Below are 12,759 nucleotides of genomic sequence, written 5' to 3'. Positions count from 1 at the left end.
TTTATATTGGAAATGGAGTTTGGTATGTTTGTAATAATTAGGTCAAGTGTGAAGTGTTTGAAGGACCTGAAGTTAGGTCTTGTTGGTTCTTTTATGAACCGAAGACCTAGATCTGTTAGGAAAGTACCCACGTCAGATGAAAGAGGGCCAAAATCATTACGACTGAAGTCATCTAGAATGAATATGTTATTATTTTTGGGACAGTTATTAAGGATGTTAGTGATGAGAGATTTGAATTTATTTAGGGAAGTAGGGGGTGGTAGATAGGCTGTAGTGATTGGCAGTGGTTTGCCATGTGAGTTGGAAACTTTAGGAGAATCCAGTTAGGACCCTAGTCTGAGAAGGAGTTTCCTTGGGCAATGACTTTTGGGTTTAGGTTATTGTTGTATAAAATTAGAGAGCTTCTGCCTGATCATTTGCCTGCTCTGGCATCACTGACATACCTGTTGGAGGTTAAAAGACGTTAGAAATTGGGGGAGTCTTTTATTAAAGACCCAGGATTCTGTGACTGCTAGAATATCTGGGCTGTAGTGGGAAATAAAAGCACTTATATGGTCTAGCCTGTTTCTGATGCTTTGTGCATTCAGGAGGGCAAAGGCTGGTGTAGGAAAAGAGTAGTTCTGATGTTGAGGAAAGAGAGTTGTTGGGCCTGGGTTGGGTTCAATGTTACTCTAAGAAGGAGTATAAAGATTATGGAGGGGTATAAAGATTATGGAGGACAGTCTGAAACAGGTCTTTGGTGTTAAGCAGAGAGAGAGAAAAATGTTTCTGAGTCTTAGTAGTCATACAGAAGAGTGATTCTGACACATATGAGCAGGGGACTAGGTTTGGTCTGATTAACTAGGGGAGGGTGGATTGTTGGTGAGGCAATTATGGAAGTAGGGGTAATACATAGTGATATGATGATTGGTAGTGAAGCTTTTTATGAAGGTATTTGTTATTGGTTGTGGTGAGTGAGAGAGAGGTGAATAGGAAAGAAGGAGGTAGAAAAGGATAAGCTGTAGAAACAAAAACATTTTACTGATGTGTGTCGTGTTTGTACAGGAAGTTGTAAGTGGGAGTTACGACTTCCAGTAATAATGTAGTACTTAATATATGGACAGTAAGATAAGAGGGTTATGTGGTTTTATTGTGTCTTGAGGGTATGATAGTGGGTAGAGATCAAAACAAATACAATGGGTGGTCTGGGGGAAAGCAAAGCAGGACTCAACTCCCACTGTCTTGGGATTTAGTTAGTCAAGGCCTGTGTCTAATAGTGAGCTCAAAAAGGGTAGGTACAAATGCATTAGTTGTTCAGAAATGAGAGCCCAGAGAAAAGATGAAGTGCTAATAACTGTATGACAGAAAAGCAGTGTATGTTTTCCACCTAAACCTAAAAGGAATGTGCCTATTGAGATGGACATATTTTGAAAGGAAGAGTCAAGCAAAAAGCAACCATACAGATACCTCCTGCCTTAAATTAGTTATAAAAAAGAAAAAGTAGAAGTGTAAGACACTAAGCACAATTGGCTGGATAAGTGGGAAATGCACCTTAAGTATTTTTTACTTTTTTACTTGCTTTTCCTTTGCTAAGGTGGCTGTGGGACGTGTTTAGGTAGAATCCACTGTACCGCTGATATTTGTTTACAGTGTAAGGACAGATCCAGGAAGCTTGGCAAAGAAGTGAAATACCTGAGGGAAGAAAAGCAGACAGTATAAGAACCAAAGATGTTGAGAGTTCATTTGAATTAATAGAAAGAAGAGAAAATAATTTTCACTTTAGAAACTCTTCACAGAAATAAGATAAACCAGTGAGACATTTGACTACCACACAGCAGGTATGTAAACAAATGCAGTACAAGACAACCACTAAAGGTTTAAATGCAGAGATCACAGTTATAGCTCCCTATAAATAACCTCCCACTAAGTAAAAATTAAGCCTGAGACACAGTTTTCTTCATGCAAAGAATACATACAGGACATAAATGAAAACTGCAAGCTTGTAAAAAGAATTTCAAGCAAACGTTGTAAAACTGGACTGATACAACTATCCCAAATATGCTCTAACATGAATGTTTTTAACTAAATTTAAAAAAATGTAGAACACTGATAAATGGAATAGACGGTGTCTGGTTTGTGTGAAACACCAAATATGTTATACTGTGGGAATAAACATTCATTCATCAAGATGCTCAGAACTCTGGCCTCTGTGTATGTGGTTTTAGTAAATGTGCTGCAGTGGGAATCCAATGGCTCCTTTCTAGTTAGTACATGTCTTTCAACTACAATGAAATTTATTTCAGGTCACATCTGTAGTATGCAGTACAGGTGTCTTGTGAACTGCATTAGCCTATTAGCTGCTTTGCTCATTTATAGATGTGATGCACAACACCTGCTAGCTTAGCGTCCATTAACATATTAATTCGTAACCCCACTGCTCTTTGGTTTATGGTTCATAAGTAGGCATTTTCCATTCTTCTTTCAGTGAACTAGCCCTGTGCATAATGTGTTACATCTATGAATCCTACCTCTAGTACAAGCAAATCAAGTACAGCAGTAATACAAAGACCATAATGAAAGTTCAAACAGACACCTTTTTCCAGTTTATTGCTTTAGAACATACATACATTTATTTGGACATGAATGCTCACATAAATGTTATAGTACAGACAGGCAGTTCCTCTGGATTTTACCATTGAAACAAAAATACATTTTTCCTTTTCCTGAAAATTCATCAGTGGAGACGAAGAATGTTTAAATTGCTTTATACTTCCTGTATTTTAGTTGGATCTGACAAGTTATTCTACAAATTCACCATTTGCTTGGTAAACCAACATCTACATCACTGTTAATGTAATCTTAGCAGCCTTGTATCATGCCACTATTTATTAATTTTGTTAGTAATCAGTTAAACTTTTACTCATCTCTGAAGAGCCTACAGCTATATTAAGCCATTACTTATCTACCTGTAATATAATGAAAACAGTTTGAGGCTATGAGTCTGTTGCAGTAACTCAGATTGTTTAAACCTTAGTTCATATATATATATATATATATATATATATATATATATATATATATATATATATATAGATAGATAGAGATACAGAGAGAAATAGACTCCATGCAGTTGTATTTACCTTTAGCTTAATCTTTGAAATGAATAATCAAATCTGAACTTTATTTGCTTTTTATTTAATATATATATATATATATATATATATATATATATATATATATATATACATATATGTATGCAGCCAACAATTTTGTTGCTTGCTTGCTTACATTTTAGAGATATATGATTGTTGAATACAATTGTCTTCCACCCATATGCTCCTAAGTCCCTGTAAGATGTTTTCACTAGGAGTATTACTCAACCTACATGAGGTACTCAGTTGAAAAGATCAAAGGACAATACATTGGACTTAACTGTATTTTCAGTCTATTACCCTAACAGCATACACTAGTCAAGTTTTGAATCCTGTTTTGTATCATATGCATATTTTGTAAAAAATGTAAGTAAATTATGCATCAAATCAAAGAATAACTTAAAAATAAAAGAGGATCCAATAGGTTTGTAGGTGAATACAAGGCTAACTGCTGTGAAGGACCATTTTATGTCTAGCCAATATCCCAAGGTTAGAATTAAACCTTGTACCTTGCATCTATGAAGTGAAAATTTAATCATTATGCCAAACTCATCCCTTAAGTTTAAGCAATATCACAAACATGAAGCCATAACTGGCTCATATAGTACCCAGTGCCCCACAATCTGGTGTGTCTCAACTCGAAGTTGAGGAGAAAAAAAAACATGCGTTCCATTCCCTGACCTAGCTGTCATTAGCCAGGTCCATTCTTCTCTGATCTGCATTTCTCAAATCCAGGTTGCAAAGTAAAAAAAAAATGGTCTTCTGCATTTGTAGAAAGCTGCTTTCTATGACTTTTACCACACACAACATACTAAAGCAAGCATTGCTTCGGTCCTAACAGGCTGCAACATTCAGAAATACTGGTATGGAAATAAATATCAATACTGCACTACCAACAAATTGTCATCTACCAGTCACGCCACTTAGCACCTTGCATACGGGGTTGCTGCCCCCTTCACCCCACCCTAGCTGCACTTCTGATTTGTCTAACCTGTGCAGCATGAGCTGTGCTTCAGTGCCTTCTTGCATTAATATTATATGATTCTGTATATTACTTGGGTGATAAATAAATGGATCAAATAAAGTAACTCAAAACACACAAACATGCAATTGGTAGTTTATTTTCATAGCAAGGTACACCCATATAATAAGGTACTGTGTACTTCATGCTAGCCTACAATATACTGTCTTCTTTTAAGCCAATATATTAAACCTGGATGTCTCATGTTTGTTGCTGCACCAAAGGAAGCACATTTATGAAACAGGAGGAAATGTTTGGCCAATGCCTTAAACTCTGAATGTTATTTATTTATTTATGTTTTGTTAACCACATAGGTGGGCTAGTCCTTAGAACTTTTCAGGCATGATTGTGGCTGAAAGGCAGTACACAAATGCAATACTGGTCAAAATCACATAGTATTGCATATATTATTATAATCACAGCAGAATACTGAGATGTACATAAATTTCATAATGCCTAATGTAGCAAAAGAAGCATAGTTGAATTAATATATACAGTATTATAATTTCAACAGTAGGCATAGTACAAGAGTATGTATCACAAATTTATGTAGCATATTAACATACTGTACGAGATTAAAAATAAACATGTATACCATAGGTAAGCTGAATTTGCTTTAAGTGAAGTTGATTTGCTAATTCAGGTATCTTGAAGTGATAGATTGTGTTGTTACTATTTATCTCCTGAAGGATTTACATGTGTATATGTCTGTAAATCACGTGATGCATATTCTGCTCTTTATTAATGACCTGCTGTGGAAATACTTTCAGGAAGATCCTAGAGAAGGGTTTTGACAGGAAAGTGAGTAGAATAAAGTTGAAATACATGGATATAAGATGTAAATAACAAGGAATACCAACAATAATATTTAAATGACCATGAAGTTAAAGTCAAGTAACTCGGCTACACATTGTGATGATGATGTCAGTGTTTTGAAACAGTAAGACACAGAAAAGAACAGCATGCTGTAGACTTGTAAACCATAGGCAGCACACTAGCAAATAAAAGCTTTAAACGTTCAATAGTATGAAAACAGTAGTTAACTCTTGAAATGCAGCATATAATATTTTACATTTGTATTTTCATGTAACATTTCTATATCCTGTTAGGTACAGTTATTGATCAACGCTTGTAAATGAAATGCCCAAACTACTGTTCAATAGTGAAAGCTATATCGGTAGGAAATACTAGAAATCAGAAAAAAATAATATAATAAACAAAATAAATGTTTTTTGTACAAGCCTTGAGTAAAGGGAATTATTATCTTAAATATAATGTTATTCTCACTACCAACTTAATTTGTTAAAAGTATAAAACATTGTAGGATTCAGGACTGACCTTTGTGAATTCCATATTTAGGTCATAGTGGACTTGCTTTTGAAAATTCTCCTTAACAATTCAAATGAAATGTTCTTTCTGTTATCCACGTCTTAATCCCAATTACAATGGACCTATTAACTTTGTGTCTACCCAGGGCACTCAAAAAATCTTTATAGCGTACCGAGTGATGCTAAGGATATAACCAATGTGGCAACATTAGCTGGTAAGCCTAGGTCCTTAACTTCAAGTATAGTAATATAAAAAGAAACAAACTTTGTGCAATAAGTTCACCCTTGAGTAAAGCCATTCTGGCTAATATTTATCTTACAAAAATTACTTAGAGATAGAAATGCTGTCAAAATTCTTTCAAAATATTTACGATATACATCAACTATTAATCATGAAAAGCTTGTCTTGTTACCACAAAGGAACTAAAATTAAACAAAAGTCTTCTATTGCAGAAGCTACATTATTTTACAAATGCTGCAGCTACAATTTAGTTCTTTTAACATATAGTGCCAAGATGTCTTGCTATCTTGCTATAATTCTGACTTTCTAGTCACAATGAGTCAGAGACCTTCGGAAACAGAGCTACAGAGTCAAGGAATAGACATGGAAAAAGAGGAGGTGTAATTTTAAAGTAAGAATACTTCAGCACATGTCTGATTGAATTCACTTCCTGTTATTGTTTTTCAAGCTTGTCAGTGCAGGAAGAGCACAATCATTTCCAGTTCTATAGCTGCCAAAGCCCAGAAGGGGATTTACTGACTAGTATTATGAGTTCTTAACAGATCTACATCAAGGAGTCAATTTATTGTTTGTGTCCATCTATATACATTAATGCATGAGATTCATATCTGAAAGAAGGATTATATTACAAAGTATTAAATATATAATTTTCTTTAACAAGTACCTTCATTAATACTCAAAACAAAAATCCAGACACTTACTTTTATAAACACCATAAGGCAGTACAAATTTTAGCACACACCCAGAGAATTTCAGGCACTCATTTTTGGGGATCAGCAAACCTTCTGGCCAACAAATTCAGCTCTAACTTTACCCCTCTCTCCCCATCAACTTTCCCTCTGGAAATACCATCAGATATAACTCCCCCTGATATCACTAGGTAAAAGGTCCTTAATGCTCTGCTAAGGCCAAGAACACTGCATCAATGGGCCCAGACAATATCCCAGGATGCCTTCAAAATAGCATGAAACATGATCTATCAAGTGATCTGGAATTGCTATTTAGCTGTAGCCTCCAAATAGGCTTCATACCTCATGAATGGAGAACAGCAACAGTCATCCCTTTGTACAAAGGTGGGCCATCTACAGACCCAGGAAGCTGCAGACCCATAAGTCTCACAAGTCTCATGTGCAAAGCCATGGAAAGAATTGTCATGAAAATGTTCAATGACATAGGAAGCCTCCAGACACTGGACCCAACCCAATTTTGTTTCATCAAGGGCAGATCATGCCTACTCAACCTGCTGACATTCTTTGAGAAGGTAACTAAAGCAATGGATTAGTGCAAAATGATTCACACTGCCTACCTTGACCTGGCCAAGGCATTTGACACAATCCCCCACTAGGAACTGTTAACAAACCTAAGTGGTTATGTACAAACCCTTCTGTCACAGGTGGATAGGCAGCTGGCTCACAGTCAGGACCCAGGAAGTTAGAACTGGGGAGTCTACCTCTACAAAGAAGCCAGTCACAAGCGAAGTCCCTCAGGGACTGGTTATGGCACCGCTCCTTTTTAGCAATGGCCCCTGGCTGACTAAATTTGCAGATGATTGTAAATTAGGAGCTGTTATTGAATCACCTACTGACACCAATGTCCTTGAGGAAGGGCTGGCACAGACAAACAACTGATGCCAGAGTCATGGACTAAAACTAAATGCCAAGAAATGCATAATAGTATCCTTTGGGATGTCGTTGACCCATGGTAACTATCACTAACACCAGCTGACACATGCATCCTTCAGAAGGGCCTCACAGAAACAGACGACTGGTGCCTGAGTCATGGCCTTAAACTAAATGCCAAAAAATGTATAGTCACCCCCTTTGGAAAAAACAAAGTACCCACAAATTACCACATAGGTGGTAATCCATTAACTACGGAAAAAGTAATCAGAGATCTGGGGACCCAAGTTGACAGTGACCTCTCATTTGACACCCACGTCGCCAAAGTGGTTAGAAAGACCTTCTACCTTGCCCACCTTATCATGAAGGGATTCACATCCAGATCAAAGGATGTCATTGTACCCTTATATTCCTCCCTTATCAGGCCTATGATTGAGTACAATGCCCCATTTGGTATGTACCTCACCCGGCACCTGCAGCAGCTGGAGAGACCCCAAAAGTACCTTACCAAGAGGAGCAAGGGTCTCCAGCATATGTCATATGCTGCTAGACTGAAAAAGCTCCAGCTCTATTCAGTAGCATACTGCCTGCTCAGAGGTGATCTGTGCCTTACGTACAAGGCCATGTCCAATTCAGAATTAGTGGACATGCTCCACCTCAAAAAATCCAAATCCATCAGAGCCACGAGACCTAAAGATCTAAACCTCAGCACAAATATGAATAGGACATGCTGGAGGGACAGATTCATAACCCAGAGGCTTCCCGCACTCTGGAACAGGATACCTGTCCATGTTAGGCAGAGCCCCTCACTGACTCTCTTCAAGAGAAATCTGGACGAATGGATGGGTGATTGTAGGTTTACCCCGGGGGTCATCTCTGTGTCATTGCTAGATAGAGGCACAGTAAACTAAATTTAATTTAAATTGTACACTTTTATATCATTACATGGGGTGGCGAAAGCCACATACACTTTGGCTAGGCTTATAAATGCCCTAGGGCAGATAGCCTAGTACTATACTATGAAACTATGAAACTATATTGACAACACATCCCAAGAGCTGACCCAGTAGTCAGGGACTCGAGGATACACATAGACAGTAATCTAGCCTTTGCACATCATGTGTCTATAGTAGTGAGGAAATCATTCTATGCTGCGCAACTTATAAACAAAAGTATGGCATCTAGGTCCAAGGAAGTCATTGTTGCACTGTTTTAAGCCTTCATCAGACCTATCATTGTGCAAAATGCTCCCTTTGATATGTACCTAATCACCTAACCAGGCATATCCAACAATTGGAATGTCCACATAGTTTCCTCACTGAAAGAATACATATCCTATACAGACCACCTCAAGGCTCTATTCCTGTCTCCTATCTCCTACTGGCTATTGAGGGGAGATCTATGCCTGGCATACAAGGCATTGTCAAAACCCACTCTAATGGACCTCCTGCATATCCACAAAACAAACAGCTCCATAATTACCAGTTCAAAAGTCATAAACCTTGCCTGTGATATAAATAGGACCTAGTGGAGAGACAGGTATATATCCCAGAGACTACCCCTTTTCTGGAACAGGCTCCCCATCCATGTAAGACAGAGTTCCTCCCTAACCCAATTCAAGTGTAACTTGGACAACTGGATGGGAAACAGGAAATTCATCCCTGATTTGGCACCTATGTCTCTGATGGACTCAGGCAGCATGGAAATGGTTCATCTCCCAGGTCCCTCCTTGTAAATGTTTCACCTCCCAAGCCCCTGCTTACACTTATCAAGGTTACTGAAACTTGTGAGAGATTTGCTATGCATGTCGAGGCTTAAAAAATGCCCTTGTGGTCATTAGTTTAGTAAATACCTATGAGCCTAATCATGCCTCAGAACTTATTTAGGTGTGTAGTAATATCCATACCACGTCCACACATAGATGCATTATTGCTTAACAATAATACATCCTAAGTTAGACATACATGCGAGCATCTTGTTTCTTAACCTGACAACTAACTGGTAGTCACCAGTTTACATACTGTCTGACCAGCAGTTTAGAATGACAAGGACAAATCAGTGTCTCTTTTTAGTTTTTCACTGGTTTGTAGTTCCTGATTTTGTTGACCAAACACATCATTAACCACTACTTCTGAAGTTGGACTCCATTGCAAAATTTAATGCTAACAAATGTCTGTTCTTTGTTTTCATTCTAACACTGGTCAAAATATCATCCAAGTTTCTTTATTAAGGTAGCAAATATTTTTGAAAAACATATTCATCACTGAACACAAACATAACTTTTATGCTTGCTCTGATGAGCAGGAAAAGTAAGAAAAGTATGCTTTTCTTATTGATTTAATTAGCCATAAGTTGTTTGAGCACCCTACTTTGAATCTTTGCTCTCATTCCATTACTACATTTTTTTTATTTTTGTCTTTTTTTGATGTATCAGAGCCTGTATATGACTGCAGTAAGAGCAGGACCTTGTCATAGTGTGCGTGTGTGTGTCTGTGTGTGTGTGTGTGTATATATATATATATATATATATATATATATATATATATATATATATATATAGATAGATAGATAAACACACACACACACACACACACACACACACACACACACACACATGCATGCACACATCTATGTGCAAATTAGGTGGATTTTTCCCACCGATCGCGTGCACACATGTTCACTTCTACATGCAAATTAGATGTATTTTTCCCACCAATCACACAGTTACATACAAACTTATCTCCTCTCTTTTCATCCAATCAAGCCGACTGCCTAGTCCACACACCCCTTGCTATACCATTTAAAAACCCTACAACTACTGCTTGATCTGAAGAAGTCTTGTAATTGACAAAAGCGCTCATCACAACTACCTTCAATAAAAATCTGAAAAAGAGGTCTTCTTTGCTGTGTTTTCTTTCAAATTGAAGTTCAGGAAGCTTCCGCTCTTCATTCAAAACTGAATGTCTAGTCATTATATTTCATCTGAACTGCTACCATCTGGCATATCCTACTTCAACTTATATATATATATATATATATATATATATATATATATATATATATATACACACACACATATATATTTAAGTATGTTAACATGCATAAAAAGTGGAAGTCATTATATCATCTTCTGCACATCTGCACTTCCTTAAACTTGATCACTAATAATACTAACTCTCCACCTATCAAACAAGAACAGCAAATGCTGCCCTTTACTGACAGATAAATTAAGTGGAAAAAAAAAACGTGTATAAACCCTAAAAGTAACACCAGACATACCTTTACCCGATTCTGTTAAGGGAAGGCTTTTTCATAAGTTAATTTGTGGAACAGGGGCTGGAGGCAGATTTCTGTAACTTATAAAGATGAAATGCAGCTCAGCTTTTTATTTTCTACCAAAATAAGGTTACAGGAAGTTTATTAGTGTGGAAAGGAGCATTTAAAGTAGGATAACTGACAGAGTTGTCTATGTACATCAGCTTAAGATGTGTGGAGTTGTATCATGTTATACAGCTAACCTGGAGGGCAAAATGTATGTAATTAGAAAGGGATTCCCTTGTTTGTGGATGCATTTGTGCATGATAGGGTAAAACAATTACCAGTTTAAGAAAACTGAAGTCTGTTCTATAATAACTGTTGAGGGGTTAGTGTATATAACATTGTTATATGAGAGTCACTCAAAGCAGAGAAGTTAAACCTAGCTGTTAGTGTAACATTAAGGTCCTATAATACCATCTGCTGCCTGTAAATGTGACAGGATTGTTTTATGTCTTTTTATGTTTGTATGAGTGTGTGCATACACACACATGTATATGTGTGTGCTCTTAGTTGTTAACTTCATCAACTTGCCAGCAAGCATTCATGCTTTCCTTATAGGTAGACCTGAGAAGATGCTGTAGAGTTCCTGGTACTGCAGAAGGAAGGAATCAGTCTAGTTAAAGAGATTGGAACTCCATCTTCATTCTCCTCCAGGTTCAGTTCACATGGTATGGTGCTAGCCTGTCTGTGGCCCAATGAGTCAGCAGCCAGTCACTATGTAACACACTGAGGAGAAGCTGCTGCATATCACCCCTTCAGACTCTGTTATAAATGTCCTAAGCAACACCCAATAGTGCCCATTGCCAAAATGGGACAGGTGGATGAAAACAACAGCTTTTCCTGTCTTCAGCAAGTGACCCTCTAACACATTCCACACTGCCTGCTCTAGTTTATAGATCTCCATCTAACCTCTGTCTGTCCAGTCACTCCATTAAACTGCACACACCCTGAACAGTCTAAATTATCATGTTACTTCCTGAAATGATTCCCTAACATGATACATTCTGATGTCACTGAAAGTGTCCATATATATCCCCATTCCCCTTTTGCCAAAAGGATTTCCCTTTTCAAAGAAGACTCACCTTGCATCCCTGTAGGTAAGGCCCTAAAGTTGCCATTGGAGAGGTTTTGCTTTAGTGGTATGCTATAGATGAGCCCTGAGTGTGAGTAACTACTACCAGCCAAAGCTGAGACTTTTTGGCCAGCTCTAGTTTCTTGACATGCTATATTTACTCTGATGTAATTACAGTTCGTTTCTACATTCACCTACAATAATAGGATATTTGTTGATGCCACTTCCCTTACCAGAAGCCATCCTGCTTATGTTTTACCAAATACCTGATAGGTCAGTGCCCCAGCCTCCCCAGATGGAAGTACAACTATCACAGGGGACTAAGTCCATTCCTGCTTCTTCCCTACTGTGTGCTCACCACCCAGTTATTTAGGGCAGGAATCTAGCATTGCAGATAAACATTATCTCCATGCCACTGGATTGCCCCCATTCAATTTGTACATTCAGGTTGTTTGCCTATCAGAGAGCAGAATGATCACTCTTTAAGGGTTGTGTGCCAAGACAGAGGGTAATAATGCTTCTAGGTGCAATTTATTCTATTGTGACATAACCTTCTGTTTGTTTTTAGGTACAAAATTGCCAGCAAGCCTGTCTACAAGGTTCATCAGAAAGAAGAGACAGTCTACTTACCATGGGAGTGCTGTCCTGGTTACACTGGATCAAACTGCGAACACAAAGGTACATTAACCCCCATGAACTTGCAGTACACTTGTATCCGGTTAAAAATAATGTGAACAATTATGATAAATCATCATGGTGTCAACAGAAAGGTACACAGCTAGATCTATTTTAAAATAACTCTGAACATTAAGGTGAATTATTATGATATCAAAAGCAAATGCCAGCTTCATCTAGCACATGTCTTTGTACGTGGGGTTGAACAACTTTTCTTCTACTTGGTTTAAAGAGTGTGAGATGTGCATTCTTACAGTGTCATGTTTCTTCATTCTGCCACGCAGTAAAGTAAACTCACTTCTAAACCCATTTTTAGGAGGAATTCGTAGAAGAAATGCCAGTGCTCAAATCATA

The 12,759-nt window shown here is 37.6% G+C and overlaps 1 protein-coding gene across 1 annotated transcript in view; it reads left to right on the top strand.

Annotated features, from left to right (window-relative positions):
• MMRN2 (multimerin 2) overlaps positions 1-12,759 on the top strand; it is a 275,720-nt gene that overhangs the window by 106,441 nt on the left and 156,520 nt on the right. Inside the window, exon 3 of the mRNA XM_044056501.1 lies at positions 12,299-12,408. Coding sequence (XP_043912436.1) covers positions 12,299-12,408 — 110 coding nt within the window. The remainder of the gene's footprint in view (positions 1-12,298; positions 12,409-12,759) is intronic.

The sequence above is a fragment of the Protopterus annectens genome, chromosome 14.part0 (genome assembly GCF_019279795.1).
Source record: "Protopterus annectens isolate FY-2018-M chromosome 14.part0, PAN1.0, whole genome shotgun sequence".
In the NCBI taxonomy this organism is placed as follows: domain Eukaryota; kingdom Metazoa; phylum Chordata; order Ceratodontiformes; family Protopteridae; genus Protopterus; species Protopterus annectens.
The sequence above is the reverse complement of the archived record's forward strand: the minus strand, read 5'-3'. Positions and strand labels throughout refer to the sequence as shown.